General features: G+C 43.6%; 1 protein-coding gene across 5 annotated transcripts in view; it reads right to left on the bottom strand.

The window, feature by feature from the left end:
- CNKSR2 (connector enhancer of kinase suppressor of Ras 2) overlaps positions 1–26,523 on the bottom strand; it is a 370,061-nt gene that overhangs the window by 208,832 nt on the left and 134,706 nt on the right. For all 5 annotated transcript variants that reach the window (XM_030574665.1, XM_030574679.1, XM_030574688.1 and 2 more), the window contains exon 5: positions 18,724–18,765. In XM_030574665.1, coding sequence (XP_030430525.1) covers positions 18,724–18,765 — 42 coding nt within the window. The remainder of the gene's footprint in view (positions 1–18,723; positions 18,766–26,523) is intronic.

The raw sequence follows: 26,523 nt of genomic DNA, 5'->3' as shown, positions 1-26,523 counted from the left end.
ACTGGTCAATTTTTTTTTGATGTTCTTAGAAAATCTCTGATGCCTCTTGTAAATGTATACTGGAAATACATACCATATATAAACTTTTAATGGTATACCCTACCCAACCGCTACAGGCCCAGTTGATTATATACATTTTAGTCATTCTTAATTACAAATACTTCTTTCTAGGCTGGAACATACTACTTGTCTAGCTACCGTTCACAACTTATTACATTTTTCTGTTAGGTATTTAAACAATTATCTTTATCATGTTTATTACGGTAATACCTAGGGGCAACAGAACAGATCTCCATTGTCCTAGGCACTGTACAGAGAATTAAGAGGCAGTGCCTTCCCAAAGAGTTTACAATCTAAATAGGGAAAAGGACATGGGTAGAACTTATAAGCAAAGAGAACAATACAATGGCAGCAAACATCACTTAAATGCCATGATTTTTTTGGTTTGTTACTAAAAAAAGTTTTTGTTGGGGGGTTATATAAGGAGGGTATTAGCTAAATAGAAAGGCTCACAGACTCTAAGGTCAGAAAGGACCATTGTGATCATTTAGTCTGACTTCATGCACATTGCAGGCCATAGAATCTCACCCACCCACTCCTGAAATAGACCCACAGATTATTGGGGTTGGAAGGGACCTCAGGAGATCATCTAGTCCAGCCCCCTGCTCAAAGCAGGACCAATCCCCAAATTGCCCCCTCAAGGATTGAGGGTTTAGCAGGCCAATGCGCAAATTGCCCCCTCAAGAACCCTGGGTTTAGCAGGCCAATGCGCAAACCACTGAGCTATCCCTCCCCCTTAACTGCTAGCTGAGTTACTGAAATCCTCAAATCATGGTTTAAATATTTCAAGTTACAGAGAATTCACAATTTACACTAGTTGAAACCTGAAAGTGACCCATGCCTCATGCTGCACAGGGAGGCAAAAAACTCTCCAGGTCTCAGCCAATCTGACCTGGGGGAAAATTTCTTCCCGATCCCAAGACAAAGGGAGGGAGGGAGCAGGAAGCCATGAAGGATGGAGCAGGCACAGTTGGAGCAAAGAGGCGGTCAGCAAGGGGACGGAAAGCTCAGGGTGTAAACTGCAGAGAACAATCTGATGATATCATCAGTGTCCCTCAGTCCCTGCTTGAAATGCTTAATGCGGCTACTGTGCTGGCTTCAATGTCTGACTGGCTCCTCCCTTTGTGCTACCTTAATTCATCCACCTGATGTATATGTATTATGATACTGGTTTTAACTACGTGATCTCAAACTGTTTTTTCCAGAGGACCCTTCTCTTATTTAGTGCAAACGATGAATGCTACTAGAGGTATACATTCCAGCTAGAGGAGGACACCTCCTGTGATAAATGAAGGGGAGGGCTCCCTTTTATGGACACCCCACCAGCCAGTTAGCTATAAAATCCCTGTTCTCTACTTCCTTTATTTGTAAGGGGTTAAAAAGTCCATAGGTAAAAGGCAGGGAGTGGGCACCTGACCAAAAGAGCCAATGGGAAGGCTAGAACTTTTTAAAATTGGGGAAAAAATTCCTCTTTGTCTTTCTGTGTTCTCCCAGAGAGCAGAGACAGGGCCAGAACTATGCTGTAAGAGCGAGCTTGGGCCAGGTATGAAAATCATCAGATCATATCTAAAACCTACTCATTTGAAACCCCAAATATGTAAGTAGATCAGGAAGTATCTAGGAAGATGTGATTAGGTTTCTCCCTTTTATTTCTTTATGGCTTATGGACGCCTCTGTACTAAACCTGGGTGCTTTTGTTTTGTTTGTAACCTTTAAGCTGGACCTCAAGAAGCTATCTTGATGCTTAATCCCTGTAATTGTTTTTTTTTAATAAACCTAGCAAAAAGCTTAAGTTCCAGATGTATTTTCTTTCTTTTTGTATTTAATAAAATTTACCTTTTTTAAGAACAGGATTGGATTTTTGTGTCCCTAAGAGGTTTGTGCATATGTTGTTTAATTAGCTGGTGGCAACAGCTGATTTCCTTTGTTTTCTTTCTCAGCTCTTCCCCAGAGGTGGGGTTAAGGGCTTGAAGGTATCCTACAGGAAAGAATTTCCAAGTGTGCCTTCCTGGGTTCTCAAGGGATTTTTGCACTTGGGTGGTGGCAGAATCTGCCCATCCAGGGTCAAAGAAAAGCTGTAACCTTGGGAGTTTAATACAAGCCTGGAGTGGCCAGTATTAATTTTTAGAATCCTTGCGGGCCCCCACCTTCTGCACTCAAAGTGCCAGAGTGGGGAATCAGCCTTGACACCTGCACTAGCTCTGTTCGAGATAGCGCATTAAGAATCGCAGTATAGCTGCAGTGGGATAAGCCGCCCTGAGTACATACCTGCCAGAGACATTAGGTGCATACTCTAGAAAGCTGACACTCATGGTACTGCAGCTACACTTCTATTTTTAGCGCTGGCAGAGGTATGTCTCATCAAGCTGGAAATTACATCTTCCAGCTCCAGTGAAGACATACCCTCAGCAAGCAACTATTTGCTATTTCCTTTTCTTCTTATTGTTCATCGTATGGCCTCTGCCTTATTTACTGCACACTATTCAAACCCTGCTGTGAAGACAGAATTTTTAATTTCCTCAAAGGCTCATCGCTACAGTATAGTGCCTCATAAACATTATAGTCTATTTTACTGAGGGGGAAACTGAAAGAGAGAGAGAGATTACTGTGAGAAGTATGCAATAAATGTTGATGCCCAACTTGAGACACCTAGGGCCTGATTTTTCAGAGTATGTAGCATTATACAGAACTTTATATGTTGAAAGCACAGTTCCCATTGGCTTCAGTTCTAGCTGGGAGCACTCAGCACATGTTCAAATCAAACACCGGAGTCTCAAGTCATGCCCCCAGAAAATGAAGAACATACATTTAGTGATCACCTGTGGGAAGTCTGGTTTAAGTGTCTCATCTAGCATCACACAGGAAATCTGTGGCAGATGCAGGGATACAATCCAATTCTTCAGGGCAGTATTCAGCTGTCCTAACCATGAGACCCTACCTTCTTCCTGCAATCCCCTACCTCATCACTGCACACCTCCCAACTTCTCCAATAAATGCAACAGAGGTCCTACAGTCTATTTCACTACACAACCCTGATTCATCCCCAGAGCAGGTCTATCCTATGCACTGAACGAGGCAGAGGTTGTGTGGAAAGAACAGTATGTGATCATGTAATTAAAGACTATCCCAATGCATATCTCAAGGGGGCCAAATTAAGGTTGCACAGGCAACCTTAATTCTGGCATTTTCTAACTTCTGAGTGCTAGACTTTGCAACCTTAATATGCTTCTTTTACACAGAAATTGCACACACTACAAAAATCAAAGGTTTTTAAAAAAGCAAACTGAAAAAACATGTGGCATCATATTGACACCCACATGGGTCATCAGAAGGTTTTATCCACCTTTAGATTCACCACACAAACCTGTGCCACTTGAGTTAACAGAGTAACTGATAGCAGTAATAGGTTGCTATCCTATATGTAGACCAACCACTAGAGGGGGAGGAGACACACACTTTGTTAGTGGGCTTCACAGATATTTGCTAACAAAAAGAAATGGCACAACTCAGGAATCTTGGGTTTCACTCCAGGATCTGCTGGGCACAGATGTCTTCCCATTCCCTTCAAGTCTGATCTGCGCTGCCCTTTCCCCTTCCAACTGTCTTTATCTTGTTTCTTCCGCACCCCAGTCCCACTCTCCTCAACTAGCCAGTACCAATCTCACTTCTCAGACTTCTCAGCCCAGTTGCAAGTCTCCTTGCCCAGCCAGTCCTAGTTCTTCCCCCAAACTCTGGCTCCACTCAAATCATCCCCGTTCCCCCCACAACTCTGGTTCTCAGCCTCACTCTCCTTGCCCAGATAGTTCCAGACTCCGCTCCCCACTAGCTTCCAATTCTCCCCTTTTTCCCTTCCTCATTCCCAGTCTCCTTGACCAGTAAGCCCCAGTCCCCCCACACCTGGCTCCCAGTTCCAGTCTTCTTGCCCAGCTAATTCCAGTCTACTCCCTCCCAATCCCCACATACAACCTTGAGTCCCAGTTTCCCTACCCCTCACGCCTCAGCTTCCATGGCCAGTATTCTGGCCAGGAAAGTCTCTGAGAGCACAGGAGAGAGATACTCCCTGCTCTCACTACCAATACCTGGACGTGTCACCAAAATGGCCCAGAGCAGCCAGGAACCGCATTCACAAAGCAAGTTCTGCTCAGGCCTCTGCAGTCCCAAGATGAAGCATGCTAAGGGCAGATGGAATCTTTAGGGAACTAAACTACAATGTTCTAGCTTGTCTGTACTGCACAAAGGCAAACTGATTTTCAAAGTCTTATAATTTGGCCAAATTTGGATGGATTTTCATGGAGACAGCAAAAGGCTCATCCCTGACACAAGGCACATCCCCATCAAATTTCAAGTTCCTGCTCCAAAGCATGGGGGCATTACAACTGTTCAAAAAGTGAAAAAAATTGGCCACATGGGCAAAATATATTTTCCCCCAGCCTCATTCTCAGAAATATTTGAACCAGTTGGGCTGACATTTCAAAATCCAAAACATTTAACCTGAAGCAGACACCCAGTTTGGCAAAATGATAAACAACAGAAAAAAGAATCTTATAATGGGAAGTGTCAGGCTACCAGCACTGCCTATAATATCAGAGGGGTAGCTGTGTTAGTCTGGATCTGTAAAAGCAGCAAAGAATCCTGTGGCACCTTATAGACTAACAGACGTTTTGGAGCATGAGCTTTCGTGGGTGAATACCCACGAAAGCTCATGCTCCAAAACGTCTGTTAGTCTATAAGGTGCCACAGGACTCTTTGCTGCCTATAATATGTGATTATTAAATAAATAATAATAATACATCCAGTTACTCTGAAAAACACTTCAGAGACTGGGTGACTGAGAAATGGTAACAGGATATAGATTTTGCAAGTCAAGGCTAGCGAAGCTTAGCCTTGACAGAAGATTGTTACCATCTGCTAGCTGTGATCTCTGATGAGAGTTGGTGGACACAGCTCAGTTCCTGTCCAAATTACAGTTGTTATCATTATTGGCACTCTTAATAGACAAAATAGGATTGAAAGGGCATGGAGATGGAACAATCTTCTCAACTCATGCTTCAGGATCTCAGCTGGCCACCTTCAGGGGTCAGGAAGGGATTTCTCCCCATCTCCCAACATATTCTGGATTGATTTTTATCTCCTTCATTTGAAGCTTCAGGGATGGCCATGGCTGGAGATGGGACATTGGACAGGGATGGCCTCAGAGTTGGCACCAAGTATTCTCTCTCTCAGGTGGTTGCTTGGCTGGCTCCTGCACACGTACTCATGGTCTAACTGATCACCATATGTGAGATCCAAAATGAATCTTTCCCCAAGTCAGATTGGCAGAAAAACCTCCAAAGTTACATCTTCCTCTGTAGTGTGTGGGTGCAGCTCACTTGCCAGAATTATCTGGGTATAATTTATGTAATCATTCTCTACCTTTGTGGGGGTCTTGGGCACTGGTGCACCTCGGTCCCTTCCATGACACAACCTAGTCTCTCACAGGCTGTAATAAATTGGTCTAATTTTGGTTGTTGAATTTAGTGTATGGGTGCTCAGTAGTGTTCCTGGCTTGTGATGTACAGGGGATCCGATCTGTGGTCCTTTCTGCTCTTAAACTCTATGACTCTAGGTTCCCACTCCTGGAGAGGGGAAGCTAGGCTCAGCACCAGAGGACAGAAGCCACTGCTTCCAGATGAGAATGGGGCGGGCTCACTCTCCAGCCCACTACCAATGACCCATCATTCAAATATGTTAAGGTCTGCTATAAAGAGGGTGGTCATCAATTGTTCTTCATGTTCACTGGATGTAGCACAAGAAGTAATGGGCTTAATCTGCAGCAAGATAGATATAAGGAATTTTTTTCTAACTATAAGGGTAATTTAGTTCTGGAACAGGCTTCCAAGGGAGGTTGTGGAATCCCCATCATTTGTCCAAAACAGGTTGGACAAACCCCTGTCAGCAGTGGTCTAGGTTTACTTGGTCCTGTTACGGTGCAGGGGATTGGATTTCATGATCTCTCAAGGTGCCTTCCAGCCCAACATTTCTATGACTCTATGATCCCCCTGGTTGCAAACCACTGCTGAGGTACAGGGGAAAATTTGCACCGTTGCTGCTCATTTTGTACCTTTGCTATGGATCAAGGACTTCAGTCTGCAAGAGATGCCAACACTTTCCACAGCTGAACATGCTAATTTAAGAAACAAATATTTAATGAATTCTGAAGCAATCAATTCTTGATTTCTTAATACTTTTCTCCACAAATATTCCAGAGAGTTAACACTGGTTGCTTCTCAGGATCAGCTTTGCATGCTTGGACTTAAGACCATATAAGACTTTGCCTGTTGCTGTAAAGTAGCATGGAATATATCTTTACTTCACAGCTTTACCCAAGCTTTCTTTGACTCTTCCAGCCTTCCCTGGAGTTGGACATTTGTTTGATGCAAAAGGAGCTAATGACTGAGGGGAAACAGGAGAAACTAATTTTGTTTGTATTTGATGAAAAACAATGCACTCTTGTTGAAACTGTGCATATGGACAACCAACTATTTTTTCCCACTGTGTAGGAAAAGTAGACAAACAGCACTCTTGTGTTAATCATATTATTATAGGAAATTTAGGAAGTTATTAGTCTTCAATACAATTCAGCAAAAGATACGTCACAGAAATGTCAAGTTTCATTGAAAACTGATACCAATATAAAGCACCTGTTTTCAGGAAATAGACATTACCTTTTATTATTTTCTAAAACTGCATTACTGATTAAGGGAATTTTACTAATAGTATTCATGATGCTTTATCATACTTAATGCTATAATTGTCGATTCCCTATTGGAGTGAAATTTATAAACACCTGGCAGATATTTCAGTGGTTGATATGTTTGCTGACGTAGCAAACAAATTCACAGAACATATTTGATCCTCTGTCTTAGGGAGCAAATTCTAGACATGCTCCATTTGTATTGTCCAAGGAAAAAGAAAGAGTAGATACTGGATGAACTTCTCTTTGTACAACTTATCTTCACGGATTGTATTAGTGTTTTCTTATGACTTTCTTCTGAACACAGGTTTGAATTTGTGACATGGAGGTGTTTGTGAGGGGGTGCAGGGGTAAAGAAAAAGTGCTGTCAGAATGACTGGGCAAGGAAAAATACTCTGCTTTTTTCAAATATCCAGGAAAGTCTAGAGGGAAACGACTGACGAGGAAAACTCTGCACTTCAGTGTTGAAAGGTAAAGGGTCTGCTTCAAGTACAATATGAAAATGTCTAAAATAATACAAAATATATATGCATGCTTGTCATTCATTACAGTTGCAAAAATAAAAAATGTCCAGAATTAAGAATACTAGTTAGTAATTACTAGTTATTGTAATTGCTGATTATGAGTTCCATTCAATTGTGCCAGCTTCTCTCTCACGGCAGCTGAGGGGGATACCAAGGGGAAGAAGCAGCAAAAGTGACTAAGCCACCTTTACATCTTCCTTTTATGGGGGACTAGCAAACAGCTCCCAGCACAAGTTACAGAAGCCACAAAGCTACCCTAACTTATGATGGCTAAGACAAGTCTCCTTTTCGGTAGATGTCTAGTGATCAGTGGCATGTACCACACTCCAGTTCCACATTCTCTGGTGCCCATCAACATTCCCTAAATCAGCTGTTCATTAAGGGCTATTTTAAAAGGTTATTGCACAAAATGACCTTACAGGAAAGTGAAGATCAGACCTGCAGTCTTACAAATAACTTCTGAACTTTCCATGATATCCTGTGCTACAATGAAATCAACCAGTTACTGCATTCTAGTGAGCAGTAAAGATTTTACATTACTATGGTATTGACAAGATCACTAACAATAGTGGTAAAATCTCATACTTTTATTAGCTCGTTTTTAAATGTGTTTAAGTGTTTAAACTTGGTTCTAAGATAGCTAGTTTGTTTTAAAATTCATATTCAGGCTGTTTAATTTTAATTACAACTTAAATATTTCATAGTTCTCTAGCCAACAGAACATGCTTCAAAAAATTTATCCATCTTTGCAAAGCCAAATTCCATAGGAAAATTTCTTTTGTTCCCTCTGAATGGCAAATGAATGATTATCCCAAAGTATTATATTGGAAAAAAAATGTGTAGAAAATAACTGCTAAGTAGATTTTAGCTCAAAGTCTCCTTTCTATAATCAGTCCTCCTTGCTCTGTTTTTAACATTTACAATATCATTTCATGAACTAGATGCTCCCATCAGATACAGCATTACATAATTAGGACGGGAACAATTAATTATTCTCCAAGGTGTTTGCACTTCTGGTATTTCAGCAAAAATGTTCTCTGGCTAGACTTTGCACAACCAGGAACACAACTTCCAGAACACCATCTAGAACAGCTTTCCACATTAATCTTTTCTGGAGGCTTCCGTAGGTAACAACATATCTCAAATTAATCAGTGTTATTTAAGGGCTTTATACATTGATTAGGAATGTATCTCCACAGTACAACAGATCTCCAGTTGTTTTCAATAGTAACTAAAACTGGTAAACAACACTTGTGATTTTTTTGATCCACCGGATTTCAAACCCCATTCTTCTCAGTTAAATAATTTCTATTGTTCCTGTTGCTATTCAGATTCATTTAACAAGTATGGCTTGCTAAGCAAAAAGATAAGCTTGTAAAACTCATCCTGAGGAATCAGAGATCAATAAGGGTGAATGACTAAGGAGAAGGAAAACATAACCGATTGTCTGTTTTCCATAATCTTTTTTTCTTCGATTCTTATCAGGTATTTGGTTTAAAAACACAGAGTACTTTATTAGCTATGGTAATATTCTGATTCAGATTAAAAATGACTTTGCTCTACTATTTTAAATTACAATTTCTTGAAAGGCAAAGAAATAGATTTAATCCCTAACAGAAATAAAATTATGATTTGTGGTACTCACGGAGGCTATGTCTGCACTAATAGCAGCATGTCAAGTTCATACGCTGCACACAAACCCTCACATAGGTATAAAAAGGAGTGCAGATAAGAGGCACTGCATAGGTGAGAAGAGTACAGGTACCTCAGGGGATACATCCTACATGACTCCCTTCACATGAAAGCAGTACCTCCCATGTCTACATTGCTATTTTTAGCAATACAGTGTCCTAATGCATCCCCGCTGCCACAGCTGTTCCCCATGGCAGTGAAAGGCTCCAGCAGTGGGGAAGCAGCAGAGAAATGCTCTGACAGCACCCCGCTGCTGGAGCCTTTGCCTGCCACAGGGAGCTGCCGGAAAGACTTTGACAGCGGAAACGGCTCTGGCAGGGGGGAGGCAGTGAGACACTAGGTTGGTAAAAAGAGCAGGGAACTGCCAGAGCCTTTCCCCACTGCCTCCCACCTGCCAGAGCCTTTCCTCACCATAGTAAAATCTCTGCCAGCAGGGAACTCCTGGAGCCTTTCCAATTTGCTTCCCCCTGCCAGGGCCTTTCATTGCTGCATGTAGCTACACATTGCAGTGTGGATGTAGCCTGCATTTCACTGAAGCATGCAGCTACATGTATCCTACACATCACTGACAGCATAGATAAGGTTGGCTGGTAAACATCACTTTAAAAATTGCTGTGATATTCAAAATTTACTATCAGTAAAGTAAGTTATTAGAATGTGATCTAATGTTTAGACATAACTGATAACACATTCAAGTAGATACCTGTGCAATTGAGCACTCTGCCCACACTACAGCCCAAACTGTGATCTCACGGCCAAGGAGGTGAGGAACTAAGACAATATTCACTGGGATCTCAAAAACAAATCATGCTGTCAGAACTATAGCAGCTTAATATTTCTGGTCTTATTAAAACAAATATAGGTCAGCATTATTCATGAAGAGCAAAACCACCATCTGAACTTTCCACGACTGTTCAACAATTAATGTCCTATGCAAACTAAATATTACATTGCGTAGCTAAACTAAAAAATCTAACGAGTGTCACTGTTGTAGCATAACTAAACACTATGCTAAAGCATCCAAGTATTTTTTGTAACTGTGTACAATTACTCTATTTTTGTCATTCACATTTTGTTTCTCTCTGTAATTACATTTACCTTGGACTAAGTTTTTTGGAGTCATCTGTAACCAAACATAGGCACTGCCACATGAGATCGGACCAGAGACCCATCTAAACTAGCATCCAGTGTCTGACCATAGCCAGCCCCAAATGCTTCGGAGGAAGGTGCAAGAAATCAGAAAGTAGTTGGTTTATGCACTGAAGCATAAAGGTTTATATAGCTCATTTATTTTTATCCAATTTACTGAAACTGTAAACGTTCTCATTATTCCTTTTTTAAAAATTCCATCTAAAATATTGGTGGGAATTACATATTGTGGCAGTGAGTTCCAGAGGCTAATTGGTATTTTCATCATTTGTCGATTTATTGCCTTTCAATTTAATTGAATGTTACCGTGTTCTTGTACGATAGAAAGAATTAACTTTTTCTCTCCACATTTTTTTGCCTCGTCTTTCCTCTTATGTACCTCTAAAACTTTCTCAGTTTTTCTAACCATTTATGGGGTTCTTTCCATACCTCTAATCATTTTAGTCACCATTCTCTTGGTTTAACCTCCCCTCAAATTATGGCCTCATCTTCTTTCTACCCTTCTTCTCCACACCCACTGAGCACACCATCTACACCACGTATTTTATATTCCTCACCTTTAATCCCATTCTACGGCATCTCAGATCTGGTTTCCACTCCCTGCACTTCACTGAAACTGCTCTCATCGAGACCTTCAATGACCTTAGCCATATCAAAGAGCTTTCATCTTCACTCTCCTTGAACTTTGAAATTGTCCACTATATTCTTCTCAAAATCCTATCGTTCCTAGGTCTTCCTGACCCTGTCCTCTCCTGTTTTCTCTCCCAAGCTCTTGGATCACTCCCTCGAGGTCTTATTTGGTGGGTCTTTCTCCACAACTCCCCCTCTTTTAGTGGGGACCCCTCAGGCCTCTGTCTTACCTTTTCTCTTTTCCTTTTTCATAAACATGATTTTGACTTCTGTCTTTGAAATGATGACTCAGAAATCTGTGAGTTTGCTGCAGACTTGTTTTCCTTCATTCATACTAAAATTTCAGACCCTCTCTGACATCTTTTCATGGATGTCCAACTCAACCTGGCCAAAAGCAAGCTGCTGACCTTTCCCCAAAGCACTTCCATCTTTCAATCTCACTGTATTATTGCAGAGCGCATCCTCATCATCATAATACTCAAGCCCATAATTTCCGTTTTATTTTTTTGACTCTTTTGCCCTTTCCTTTGACAAAACATCCAGTCTGTATTTAAATCTCAGCATGCCTTCCTGCACAACTTCAAGACCGATCCTTATCTCTTTGCCCACATTGCCAAAAATCTCAGACACTCTCTGAACATCTCATTCCTTCATTACTTCAATCTCCACCTTTAAGGCCTCATTGCCTGCAACTCTGCCTCACTCAAATCTATTCAAAGTGCTGCTGCTAAAATAATCTTCCTCATCCCTCTCTCAAACTCCCTCCATTGGCTTTCCCTTCTTCCATTTCACCAAGAACAAATTTCTCATGCCAACCATCAAACCCCTCCAAAGTTGAGCCCTGCCCTTCCTGTGTACTCTATTATTTTATTACAAAGCCAGCTTCCAGTCCGATTTTACCTGCTATGCCCGTTTCAATCACCTGCTTGTCTGCTTCTTCCACATGTACCTTCACTCTTTTCCCTATGCCATCCTTCATATGGGGGGGGGGAAGGGGTAGCTCAGTGGTTTGAGCATTGGCCTGCTAAACCCAGGGTTGTAAGTTCAATCCTTGAGGGGACCATTTGAGGATTTAGTTGGGCACTGGTCCTGCTTTGAACAGGGGGCTGGACTAGATGATCTCCTGAGGTCCCTTCCAACTCTAATAATCTATGATTCTATGATATCTTCTAACAAAAATCCACAGATGCCTTCATCTGTCTCTTCAAATTCACCAGAAAGCATACAGAAAATTGCCATCTGATAACAGGTAGGTAGTTGGCAACTTGTGATCCCTGTTACTGATGGGATGAGAACCAAACACACTGATAGGATGCTTTGCATAGGTTATATTTGTTACCTTGTGCTTTGCATAGGTTATATTTGTTACACTGTGATCCCCACCTCCCTGCTTGACCAGCTTCATCTTGTCTTTTAGTCGGCAAGTTCTTTGGAACAGGTACTGCCATTTACTATATTTATACAAGGCCTTAGTGCAGGGATCGGCAACCTCTGGCATGTGGCTCACCAGGGTAAGCACCCTGCCAGGCAGGGCCAGTTTGTTTACCTGCCGCATAAGCAGGTTCGGCAGATGGCGGCTCCCCGTGGCCGCAGTTCGCCGTCCCAGGCCAATGGGGGTGGCAGGAAGCTGCGGACACCCCTTGACCCGTGCCGCTTTCTGTAGCTCCCGTTTGCCTGGGACAGCGAACCGTGGCCAGTGGGAGCCACGGTCCACCGAACCTGCTGACATGGCAGGTAAACAAACTGGCCTGGCCCGCCAGGGTGCTTTTCCTGGCAAGCCGCATGCCAGAGGTTGCCGACGCCTGCCTTAGTACAATGTGACTCTGACTCGGTTGATCTCTCTAAGCACTGCTGCAATATAAATGTTATATAATATTTCTGCTACATTTTTCTTTTGAGAAAGGGTGACCACAACTGAACTTCATGTTCCAGGTGAGGGCATAACATAGATTTGAATAATGGCATTATACTATTAATGTTATTTCTATACCATCCTTTGTACATTCTAACACTGTTTGCTTTTTCAACCCCTAATGAGCAGTGAGCAGGGAATTTGATTAAATTGTCCACAATGACATCTAGGTCTTTTTCCTGAGTGGTTACAGTTGGGTAAAACCCAGATGTATATATGAGTTCAAATTATGCATGGAAATGCACATTGAAAAGTATTTGTTAACAATTCAATTGTATCCAATTTGCCTATTCACCTAGCTTTGTTAAATTCCTCTGAAGTTTTTCCACAATCTTCTAGTCTGGACTATACTAAATAATGCTGAAGCACCTGTAAATATTGCTACCTCACTCTTCACCCTTTGTTTCTGACCACTGGTAAGCTCAATATATTTTCTTATTTTTATTTATATACATACACACAAATACAGTGTATAATCTCCGTGTGTGTAAGAAAAAATAGTTACTAACTTTTCTCTAACTGTTGTTCTGCAAAATGTGTTGCACACATCCATTCCAATGTAGGTGTCCATGCCCCAAGCACAGCTGCCAGAATTTTTTCCCTTAGTGGTATCTGTTGGGTCGGCTCCAGTGCAGTCTGGTGCCACGCACACATAGTGCTGGTATAAAGGGACCTACTGGCCCCGCGCCCTTCAGTTTCTTCTTACCAACTGACTCCAATAAGAGGGGATGGAGGGCAGGTCTTGGAATGGACATGTGCAACACAGCTCAAAGAACAAGAGTTACAGAAAGGTTACTAACAGGTTTTTCATCTTTGAGTGCTTGCACATGTCCATTCCAATGTAGACGACTCACAAGCAGCTGCACAGGAGGTGGGCTTGGAGTTCAAGTACAAACTGACTGGAAGACTGCACAGCCAAAGCTGGCATTGTCTCTGGCCTGTTGCGCTGAGAATTTGTGCACCATAGAGCGCTGAGAATTTGTGCACCCAGAACCAGGTTGCTGCCCTGCAGGTATCTTTAACAGGAGCTTGCACTAAGAAAGCAGCCAAAGATGCTCACAATCTTGTGGAATGAGCAGTCAGGTTAGCCAGAGGAACAACTCTCATGAGTTTGTAACATGGATACATAATATAATCCAAGATGGGATCCTCAGGGCAGAGAATAAAGGGACTCTCCATCTCACTGCTATCCTTATAAATAGCTGAGGTGATCTGTGGAATGGTTTTGGGCCTTTGAATATAAAATGCCAAGGCTCGTCTAACATCCAAGGAGTGTAGGCGCTGTTCCTCCCTATTCGCATGCAGCTTAGGGCAGGATATTGGTAGAAAAATTAGTTGGCTGCAGTGGAATTGTGAGACTACTTTCGGAAAGAACTTTGGATGCAAGTGCAGCTGCACTTTATCTTTGAAGAAGATTGTATATGAGGATTTTGGCGAGAAGGGTCGCTCTCCAAACCCTCCTGGCCGAAGCAATGGCCACTAAGAAGGCCACTTTCCAGAAGAGGTACAACAGTAAGCATGTTGCTAGAGGCTTGAAGGGTGTGCCTGTAAGCTTTGACAGGATGAGGTTTAGGCACCAGGAGCGATCAGCTCCTTTACCTGAAGGTACACTCACTCCAGGCCTTTGAGAAAACTGCCAAAAGATTGATCTTTTGCAATCTTATGATGCAAAGCTGAAATGGCTGCCAGGTGGACTTTGATTGCTGTTTCAAGAGCAGAAGGTACTCTAAAATAAGTTGCAACGAGGACTGTGCGAGAGGAACGCTGCACTGGAAAGACCAGATGGAGAATCATTTCCACTTTGCCAGATAAGTCACCCTGGTGGAGGGTTTTCTACTGCCTATTTAAATTCTATGGATCTGCTGCTGGACTGGGACCTCTACTGGATTGGGATCTCTACTGAAAGGCTTGACAGAGTGGTGAACCAGTGCTGTCTGGGCCATGCCAAGGCATAATACAGGTGGGTTGTCCATGCTAACAGGAGGGTATACATAGGAGAGCTCAGGCTGCAGCCCTGCAGGAAGCAAAACTGATGGCATTTTCTGTTGCTATGGGTAGCAATCAGGTCTATAAGGGAGTCCCCCACCTTTGGAAGATGTCCCTTGTAATGTCCAGTTGAAGCGACCACTTGTGGTAAGTGGAGAAGGACCTGTTGAGATGATCCGTGAGTTGGTTCTGTGTTCCTGGCAGGTAAGATGTTTCTAGATAAATTGAATGCAGAACTCCCACAGTCAGACTGCCTCCTGACATAAGGGGGAAGAACGCACTCTGCCCTGCCTCCTGATATAATAAATGGCGGTTGTATTGTCCATGAGAACTGAAAAGGTCTTGTCCATAATGTGGTGTGGACCACCCTGAGTTCCCTGATATTGACCCCAGACCTGGAGTCCTCAGGGGCCTGGCTCCCCAACCCAATGCCTAGGCATCAGAGACCAAGGACACCAACGGCTGGGGCCTCGAAAAAGGTACTCCTGCACAAATGGTGCTTTGGTTCAACCACCTGTCAGTGAATCAAGGACTGCTGGTGTTGCAAAGTGAATATACTGTGGCCAGCCAGGCCTGGATAGGTCTGACACATAGCCTTATGTGTTGCACTGCATATGTGCATGATGCCATGTGGCCCAGAAGGCTCAAGCATATCCAGACTGTGGTGGCTAGATGTGTCTAAAGGGAACTTATGTTCGAGACTGACTGAAAACAATCCTCTAAAAGAAAGGTTCTACCCAGACACAGTTGAGAACCACCTCTATTAATTCTATCCTTTGTACAGGAATAATGGTGGATTTCTATTAGTAGGCCTGTCATACTTTCCAAGGCCACAGAATATGAACACCTCTAAACAGCACCCTGGCCCACGGGAAACCCCCCTAGATTCCAAAAAGGCCATTGCATGGGTGCTGGTCCCCACAGTCCCAGAGGCCAAGTGTTCAGAGGCAACAGCAAGGTAGGAACAGACCAGGGAGCAGTGCTGGCCATCCTGATGGTGGTGAGAGTAGGATCCCTCTTCAGACTCCAATGATGAAGACGAGCTGCAGTGGGGAGGACCAAGGCGGTGCCAACTCTCTCGGTGCCAACAAACGGTGCCATGAAGAGGTCCAAGCTAAGGCTACCATAAGGGGTGGCCGGTAAGCTGGCGAACACCTCTCTGCTGCTCATAGGTACTGGCGGTGCCGAGTCCTGAATCTCCAGGGACCCCGGGACTGGGAGAGTGAGTAAGTCTCAAGCAGCCACAAATGCCTCTGGGGTTGACAGTACTGCAAACTGACTGGTACGCTGTCAGCTGGAGGATGGCACTTCCCATGCCGGAGTTAGCGGAGCCTACGGGCATGCCGAGGCAGGCGAAGGTGGCTGCTGTAGTGCAGGAGAGGGAGAGCAGCCCGACATGGATCTCGCTTTATCCAGAACCCCTTGCCTGCTTCCTTTTGACACTGGGGAATGACTCTTCTCCTGGTGCTTACAGTGTTTCTTCTTAGGGCACCACATAGGAGGATCAGCGCCAGGACTCTCAGCTAGCAGGAGGAGCACTCCACACCAAAGCTGAAGTGTTTGGTGCTGAGTCTGAACCTGGCTCCGATGCTGGTCTTAGGGCTGCCTCCCAGAGGAAGACCTTCAACCTCGCCTCCCAGTCTTTTCTGGTGCGGGGTCTGAAGTCCCTGCAGATCTGGCAACTGTCTTTCCAGTGAGCTTCCCCAACGCACCTGAGACAGCTTGAGTGTGGGTTGCTCAAGGGCATCGACTTGCTGCAGGAAGCGCAGGAAGGGCCAGTGCAACCATTTAGGCAAACTAGGCGGCTGCCTAGGGCGCCTAGTGGTTGGGGGCGCCTAAAAGTCCCCTCAGGCGAGGAGCTGGAGTAGAGGTGAGCTGGGTGGAGGGGCACGCGGAGAGGGCTACCCGCAGTAACGGCGGGGGGGGCACGCACAGGGGAACAGCTCCCCGCCCCAGCTCACCTCCACTCTGCCTCCTCTGCTGAGCACACAGCCCAGCTCTAAGTCTCCTCCAATCAGCGCCGCAAGCCTGGGCGGGGTGGAGAATTAGAGCAGCGCTGGAATGCTCAGTGGAAGAGGCAGAGCCAAGGTGAGCTGGGACGGGCTACCCAGGCAAGGTTCGCTTCCGCGGGGGGAGGTCTCCCCAGGCAGGGTTAGCTGCCATGGCAGGGGAGGGGGAGAGTCTCCCTAGGAAGGGTTAGCTGCTGTGGCGGGGGGCGGCGAGAGGGGGGAAGTCTCCTCAGGCAGGGTTAGCTGCCATGGCGGGGGCGGAGGAGTCTCCCCAGGCGGAGTTAGCTGCCGAGGGGGGACCGGGGGAGTCAGTTAGTTGCCGTCGGGGGAAGGGAGGGAGAGGGGTTAGCTGTCACGGTGGGGGGGGTATCTGCTGCGGGAGGGCTCCCCGGGTAGGGGGTGAGTTAGCTGCCATGGGGGGGCGGGGTTAGCTGGGTGGGGGGTGCAAAGTGGAAGTTTCGCCTAGGGCGCGAAACTTCCTTGAACCGGCCCTGAGCGCAGGGCTTAAAGCCTGGTGACTGAGACATAGCCTGGCACCGGGGAGTGGACAAGCCTCTCTAACCAAGGGCAGAGGCATCCAAAACTCACTAACTACTAAAACTACTATTCACTCATGAGAAAGAGAAGAAAAACCAGTAGGAGAAATTGCCTGAGCAATGAGGGAAGTTCCAGCAACTGTCACAGGCGGTAAGAAGGAACTGAAGGGGCACGGGGTTGGCAGGGCCCTTCATACTGGTGCAACGAGTGTGTGACACCAGAGGTATCCGATAGATATCATTAAGGAAAAATAATCCAGCAACTGTGCTTGGGGCAAGCACACACCTACATTGGAATGGACATGAACAAGCATTCGAAGAAGAACACTTCCAGCATTCAGCATTTCAACTTTTTGCCAAAGCTGCACCATTAAAAACTTCATTATTTAAATGCTTGTAGAGAGCAGTCAGTCAAAGATGACAAAGTCAGGCTTACTACAAATGCTAATATTTTTTGCCCCATAGGGGAAAAAAGTCAGTGCAACTGAAGAACTCAAGACCTTTTTGTTCTGCAGTTACTGTAAAATCAAAAGTGTCAGCAGCCTAAAGAATTGAGTTTGCTAGGCATTTGATTTGGGAGTATTAAAAAAATATTTATAGAAAATCTTTTGTAAAGCTTCATATCCAATGAAGTAGAAATGAAGATAATTTACTTGAGTAGCATAAAGAATAGGTATCAAAATCTATCTGACCAGTGAAATAAAAAGTAGATTGTAAGTGAAACCAATTAATTACTTGCTCTCAGGAACAGCACTATTTGTGGCTGACTTTAGAAACATGGTCAGTATTAACTCAATGCCTACCAAAATACAGTCACAGTCTGACAAGCAATTAAATATCTCGCACTAGGGCTCCATGTTCATTGCCTCAATAATTTCCAGAAAAACTTTGCTCACACTTTTGTCTCCTCACCTCTCTACTGAGCAACCCTTCAAACACAAACTGCATTTTGAAAGTCAGACGTATTATCAACAGCAATAAAGATTATGCAAGTGGAACTTAGGAAGCATTTCTGCTAATGATACATGAGCCAGGAGGAGGAAGTTCATTCTCCCATAGTTTTATTGGGTCTGCAGTGGTAACAGCAGTAAAAAGTAGTATAAACTTTAAACTTTTTCATTGAAGTAAACAGATGTTACTGTGCATGCCTAGAGAGCAGATTTGTTGAGTCAAATGTTATTTTTACATAGCCATTTCTGTGACCATAACCACATTTTAATATCTGTTGCCTATGAGCAGAGATGGGCCCAAATCAGAGTTTGAATTGAGATGCAAACTTCTCTAAAATTGAGGGGTATTCAGATCCAGCATCCTGCTTCAGGCATATCTCTATTTGCTAACGATTCCCCATGTTGCTGGTTATTAAAAATGATGCAACATGCCCAAATTAGTTCACCCTCACCACAGACACTACTGCAAGGAAAAGAAAAGATAAAGTCATAGGTGTTACACAGTGGAGATGTGTGTTTATAGAAATCCAAGGATTACTTACCACATGAAGAATTTTATTCTCTGTTTCATATACTGTACAATCCTGAAAAGAGAAAGTAGATGAGGGACATTAAGTCACTAAGTAAAACATCCCCTTGAAATTTGCTTTTTTTAGAGTTAATCATACTGAAAAATTTATAGAGAAAACCCCATTTCAGTGTCCCAACTATGGTGAAAGGATTTATGTAACCCAAATCGAGATAGCAGAATAAGAAGGAAATCCTGAGTAGCAAAGACCTATACCTCCAGTTCTCCATCTTATTTTTGTTGAAATCCCACAAGATGGATTTTATTCCCTTCTCCCTAATATCGTTTTGTGCCACGCCCTACTACAGTCATGGTTGGCTGGTGTCTCTTTCTCCTCACCCATTTCTCTTTCCTCCTCCTTTCTCATTTTATCCTTACTCTCCCTTAATAAAATCTAATTTCCTTTGTATCACAGAAACATCTCTCACTCAACAAAAACCAAAATGCATCCCAGCAAGCATTTCACTCAGTTTAAACTAGGTGTGAGAGGCTAAAACATTTCCCTAGTGCAGAAAGGAATTGTCCCTCCCATTCCCATCTGACCAAGGAAATGGGGAGAGGAAGTTGAATTATCCACAATACATTGAGTTGAATCAGAGAGAGGGGGAAAAGTTTAGAGAAAAAGAGAAAAGGTGAATTGACTCATCACCCATGGACTTGGAGACATGGAGGATGGACAATGAAGAAGAAAAGTGAGCTAGACTGTTACACACACAGAGCGCACTAGGGGTTGTTCACATGATCATTTTGCTAAGAACAAAAATGAGGACACATGGAAAGGTAGAGGACAGAGGATTCAGAGGTTGGATTAGGGACAGAAATCCTGGTTCATACAGAGACTAGGAAATACAGGGAAATGAGAAGCAAAGAGGAGGAATATTTTTGTGCATATGAAATAAAATGTACGCTGTTGAAAGCATTACTCCAGTTTCAGATGGAGCCTTTAGTCTCTACTGTAATACAAATAATAATTCAAAAAAATGCTGCTTATATTTTAAGTCTTACATTTCTTAAATGTTTCTCCAATAGCAATAGCACAGAGAGTACAAGATCAGTTTTTGGCAGATATACCAGAGTGGGCAATTCTAAACCGTGAAATGTTTCTGGTGCTAATCATGAAACAAACAAACAAACAAACAAACAAAAACTAACCTGTTCTTAATTTTCACATGAACCAGCCCCAGTGTAGAACTGCAGGTTAAGCTGGGAGCGCTTTCCTAATAGTGGCTATTTGTATTGGCAAGGCATTGCTAATAATCTAGCCAAATGAAAATCTAACAAAATTATACACAAACATCAATGAAGCATCTGCATTCTTATCTGCAAAAGACACGTTTCACCTTTAAACGTGAGAGGGCAAGTAACATTTTCAATTTGGATATATTTATGTTTTGCAGGAATCATTTTGCAAAAATAGCAATAAGAAATTGCCAATTTTAAACATTTTAGCAACATTTAAAAATCCAAGTGTTGCTGAGCAGACAGCAAGCTATTCATATTACAAACTAAACTACTACAAATCAAGTAGTCAACTTGAAGGGAACACAGTCTAATCAGTTATCTAATCTGGAGAAAAGGCTATTTTTCTTTATGTGCATGAATTACATAATAATACTGAAAACAAATAAAACGGTTCAAAATGAGCGTACTTAAACCATAATAATTAAAATATTTTTTTCTTCACTTAACTAAAACATGAATGACTATATAGCAAATATTTTAATAGCCCAGAGGAAAAACTATTAAATTGTGGGTAAATAATATAAGTCATTTATGATGAAATATCTATAGATATTTTAAATAGAAGTGCTAAATTACACAATAATTTGCTCTGATTCCACTTGTTAAACCATTTTAAAACACACATACAAAAGAGAAAACTAAATAATGTATAAAATAACGGATTTATGTGGGCTTTGGGTTACAAAGTTTGTCTGCTGTTGCCCCTTCTTCCATTTCAGCCCAAAATGAATCAATCAGAAACTTTGTATCTAGGTAGTCATTGAGAAGCCGTGCTTCTGGTATTGGCAATTCTGCATGAGAGACAACTAGCACATCCACAACATGCTCAAACCAGAAAAAAAAATTGTATTTTTAAAAAAAGCAATATTGTTTATTACAAATAACAGAAGACTAGCAAGGGTCAATATCATTGCCACTCTGTAATGTAATAGTTAAATAAACATTAGAAACATTGGCTTGGAATCCAAAGAAAGGGGAGCAAACTGTCTAGTTCTGACATACCAATAACTACAATGCTAGAAATTAAAAACAAACTGGGAAATTCTTGGAATTAGTTTTCTAGATCTGAACAGAATAACGTAGCCAAATGGACTTATACTCACTGACAGTCATACATGTATGATGAATGGACTCACCAGCCCAAGCTTTACTGTAATCCTGAAACTCCCCCAAAAGACACATCAAAGCTGAAAAAGCAATAAAATCAAAAGGCTGTATCTCAAGGCTTGTCTGTATACAAACATTTACGCTATGTCTGCACTGTACCACAGTTCAGACAAGCAGTAAGCACCAAAGTCCTGCATTGTAACTCCCCTGTGTGGAAACTGTGGTTGTGACCTAAAAGGTTTCTAGTTTGCATTAAGGTAGTTCTGTTTGAAAGGAACATGAGACAGGGCACTAATTAGGGTGACCAGACAGCAAGTGTGAAAAATTGGGATGGGGGGGGGGATAACAGGAGCCTATATAAGAAAAAGACCCAAAAATTGATCTTGTGTCACAATATTGTCATTGCTCTTATTCTTTCTATCACAGTTTCAGGGTATTCCTCACTCCCATGTTCCACGCCAGGAGTGCACAGTCAGGTCTCAGGCCTCCAGCTGTCACCCATCTCTGGGCAAGAACCATTATACTAGCCCCTTCTTGACTGTTTTTTGTTTTGTTTTGTTTTGTTTTTTAAGGCTATGCATCTCCCTGCCTTACAGTGGGATATCCCCAGAAAACCAATCTACCTAAAGGCCAGTCCCTGTGCATTGCTTTCTCTCCGAGGGCTATGTTCCAGTATATTCCCAGTAATTACAAGTTACCACACAGTTCCTTTTGAGCAAGCATATTTACTATTAAAGATAAAAGCCTCATAGATAAAACATAATAAAAACAACAACAAGATTTAAGCAAATAATACATGTTCCAGGAGTCACTCATCAGTCTGATAGACCTTAATGGACAAAAGTTTTTCCAACCCTTTCACAAAGATTGGGGCCTCCCTTGGGCAGAAGGCCCTGTCAGTTTGTTGGATCATAAAGAAACCAGAAGCCTGTGTAAACCCAGCCCTTTATATCAGAAGTCCTTTCTTTGTCTGTTAGTCGCTAGAAAACCCAGCTTGAATAGTATCTGAAGCCACCCCAGGGGTGGCACCTCTCTAGAGTTGTTTAGTCTCATGACTAGACTTAATCACACTCCCCCACCTTCTTTTTTAGTTCCTGTAGGAGATGTGATAACTCTCCCCCACATAAGAACACAATCATATGTGAACATTCATATATTGAATACAATGTCCCCCAAAAGTACTGGATGGGGTTGCAATGTCTCTCACACCACACCACATTCACTAGGCACTTGCTGCATTATCATCAGTTTGGCAGTCACAAGAACTTGTGAACCCTATGATTTTATTCCCATAACTGTAAATTTGTGCTAATTAGAAAATAAGATGCAGTCACTTTAAAAAAGATGTGGGTTTTTATCATTTCTGGTATCCCATAAGTAAATAATAAACTTTCATTTGTTAATTGCAAAAATAAATAAAATTAAATAAAATTAAATTAAAATTTCAGCCGCATTACTCACTCTTAGATGAGGGAGTGCAAGAGGCAATAACCACTTCTGACATTTGAAGAAGGACTGTGTATATTCCTGGCCATCAGACTCTCTTATTCATTAATTTATTTAGTTCTTCCTGAAATACCATTTGTATGAGAGGAAAATTTATAGATGGAGATCTGAGAAACAGATAGATTAAATGATTTGCTAGAAACAGAATCCAGATCTCCTCATTTATTCTTAGTCTAGTGAGTTAATCATAAAATCATTCATCCCTCTTCACTTCTTAGGGCCACGTGAAGTCAGAGCTGTTCAACCAGGCTGCATGGCACTAAGGAGGTAGAATAAACTGGAATAGAGAGTTGCAGAGCATAAGAATTCATCTATGGGTACGTCCACACTACAGCTTAAAATCGATATTAGTAAAATTGATTTTATAAAACAGGGTTTATAAAATCGATTTTACGCGTCCACACTAGGGAACATTACGTCGGTGGTGTACGTCCATGGTCCCAGGCGTCCATCGATTTCAGGAGCGTTGCACTGTGGGTACCTATCCCATAGTTCCTGCAGTGTTCCCTGACCCTTGGAATTATGGGTTACTACCCCAGTGCCTGATGGGGTAAAAATCACTGTCGTGGGTGGTTCTGGGTACAGCCTCACCCCCTCCCTTCCTGAAAGCAGCAGACAGCCATTTCGCGCCTTTTTTACTGGGTGAAGTGAGCAAACGCCATTTTACAGCAAGCATGGACCCTGGTCTGATCAGTACCTTGCTCGTGGACGCTGTAAACAGTTCATGCATTCTCGTGCTGTCTATGCTGAACCATGAACAGCAAAGGCAGGAGAGGAGGCTGCAGCGCGGCGATGAGAGTGATGAGGACCTGGAGACTGAGCTCTCCGAAACCGCGGGCCCCTGCGCTTTGGAGCTCCTGATGGTAATGGGGGAGGTTCTACCCATTGCTCGCCGATTTTGGGCCCGGGAAACAAGCACAGACTGGTGGGACTGCATAGTTTTGCAGGTGTGGGACGATTCGCAGTGGCTGCAGAACTTTCGCATGCATAAGAGCACTTTCTTTGAACTTTGTGACTTGCTTTCCCCTGTCCTGAAATGCCATAATACCAGGATGAGAGCAGTCCTCACAGTGGAGAAGCGAGTGGCAATAGCCCTCTGGAAGCTTGCAACGCCAGACAGCTACCGGTCAGTCGGGAATCAATTTGGAGTGGGAAAATCTACTGTGGGGGCTGCTGTGCTGCAAGTAGCCAAAGCAATCATTAAGCTGCTGCTACGAAAGGTTGTGACTCTGGGAAATGTGCAGGTCATAGTGGATGGCTTTGCTGCAATGGGATTCCCTAACTGTGGGGGGGCGATAGATGGAACCCATATCCTTATCTTGGCATCGGAGCACCAGGGAACCCAGTACATAAACCACAAGGGGTACTTTTCAATGGTGCTGCAAGCACTGGTGGATCACAAGGGACATTTCACCAACATCCATGTGGGATGGCCAGGAAGGATTCATGACGCTCGTGTCTTCAGAAGCAGTACTCTGTTTAAACGGCTGCAGCAAGGGACTTACTTCCCAGACCAGAAAATTACAGTTGGGGATGTTGAAATGCCTGTAGTTATCCTGGGGGACCCAGCCTACCCCTTGATGCCATGGCTCATGAAGCCATACACAGGCAGCCTGGACAGTGGTCAGGAGTTGTTTAACTACAGGCTGAGCAAGTGCAGAATGGTGGTAGAATGTGCATTTGGGCGTCTCAAAGCTTGCTGGAGAACTTTACTTACTCGCTCAGACCTCAGCCAGACCAATGTCCCCTTTGTTATTGCTGCTTGCTGTGTGCTCCACAATCTCTGTGAGAGTAAGGGGGAGACCTTTATGGCGGGGTGGGAGGCTGAAGCAAATCACCTGGCCGCTGATTACGCGCAGCCAGACACCAGGGCAATTAGAAGATCACACCAGGAAGCGGTGCGCATCAGAGAAGCCTTGAAAACAAGTTTCATCATGGGCCAGGGTACGGTGTGACTGCTGTGTTTCTTTCCCCTTCCTGAACCTCCCCCCCCCATGTATTGACTCCTGCTGCAAGCAACCTACCCTGCAACCTTCCCTAACAGCTTGCTTATGGAAATAAAGTTACTATCTTTTAAAAACCTTGTATTCTTTATTAAAAGTCAGTCCCTGTAAGCAACCCACCCTCCCTCTTGCTTTAAAAAGCATGTAATTAAAAATACAGCAGTAGGGGTTTTGGAGGAGGATGGGAGGGAGGGAAGAAAAAGGCAATTGAGGAAGCCTTGAAAACGAGTTTCATCATGGGCCAGGGTACGGTGTGACTGCTGTGTTTCTTTCCCCTTCATGAACCTCCCCCTCCCCATGTATTGACTCCTGCTGCAAGCAAGCTACCCTCCACCCTTCCATAACAGCTTGCTTATGGAAATAAAGTCATTCCCTGTAATAAACCCACCCTCCCACTTTTTTGAATAGCATGTCATTATAAGAAGAGTAAGAGAAATAAAAAGGTACCCCGGGAGTGGTTTGAGAGGAGTATAGGAGGGAAGAAAAAGGCCATTAAGGGCATTTCAATGTAATGACAGCCTTTTGGTTGGACTGTCCACGGGGGTGGAGTGGGCAGGTGCAGAAAGCCTTCCCCCACGCGTTCTTACACGTCTGGGTGTGGAAGATATGGAACATGGTGAGTACTGAGGGAGGTTAAACATGGGCTGGAGTGGCACTCTGTGACCCCGCAGCTCTTCCACCAGACTTCGGAGGATGTCAGTTTGATCGCGCAGCAGCTCCAGCATTCCATTCCGCCACCGTTGATCTTCCTGCCGCCACATCTCATCTCGAGCGTCCCTCCTGTCCTCACGTTCACTGGCAGCGTTCCTGTACTTTGCGACCACGTCTTTCCACTCCCCCAGATGAGCTCTTTCACTGCGGGTTACTGCCATTATTTCTGTGAACATCTCCTCCCGTGTCCTCTTCTTCCTTATTCTCCTTATCTGGCCTATCCGTCGGACTGGGGTAGGGAGGCTTGAAAAATGTGCAGCTGCATGAGTGGGGGAAAAGAGTGATAGAAGGATCCTAAGAGATACATTTCACAGAACAATGGTTATACTCTTTCACAGTGAACTACACTATTCACCGTACGTAGCACATTTCATTCCACTACAAGGTCGCCTTTGGATTCTTTTAGTATTTAGTGCTTGCGGCTGTGGTGTCAGAGAGCAACACAGACGCAGGTCCGGGGATTACAAATCAGCTTGCAGGCAGACATGGAAAAGCATACATCTAATGGCAGTTAACAGTACAACCTCTTCCTTTCCCCCGTACCACTGGCTATTACCAGGTAACATTCATGCTTGGCAGCCAAACTGCTAAAAAGCACATCTTTTGCTTCTTTTCCTATGCCATCAGAAAGGTTAAGCACTAGAGGAAAATTGTGAATGGTTTCCCCCCCCACTCTGCATGTCTGCTGTAATGGCAGGTCACCCTTCCCCCTCCCCCCTCTATCCTTTGGCAATTAGCAGCGAAAATTCCTGCTGCCCAAATGCTAAAAAGGTCAGCACCATTAGAGACACCTCCCTGTAGGAATGGGCTGCTTTTTACCTCCCCCCGCATGGCTAACTGCAAGGGAAGGATTTTTTTAAAGGCGCAGGAAAGCAGCAAGGAAGGAATGGTCATCTCTGTCCCCTTAATAAACTTTTTACCAGGTAACCATGAACGATATCACTCTCCTGAGGATTACAGACAGAGAAAAAGAAATTATGCTTCTTGAATGCCAGCAATCCCCGGGACCATACGCAGCCAGGCTTTGTCATGCAATGATACCCGATTACGTGCTCCAGGCATGGCGTGGTAAAGTTTCGTACCATGGTGGACGGAATAAGGCTGCCCTGCCCAGAAACCTTCTGAAAAAGCTTTTGGGGTACCTCCAGGAGTGCTTCATAGAGATGTCCCTGGAGGATTTCCGCTCCATCCCCAGACATGTTAAC

Source organism: Gopherus evgoodei, chromosome 1 (assembly GCF_007399415.2).
Source record: "Gopherus evgoodei ecotype Sinaloan lineage chromosome 1, rGopEvg1_v1.p, whole genome shotgun sequence".
In the NCBI taxonomy this organism is placed as follows: Eukaryota; Metazoa; Chordata; order Testudines; family Testudinidae; genus Gopherus; species Gopherus evgoodei.
The sequence above is the reverse complement of the archived record's forward strand: the minus strand, read 5'-3'. Positions and strand labels throughout refer to the sequence as shown.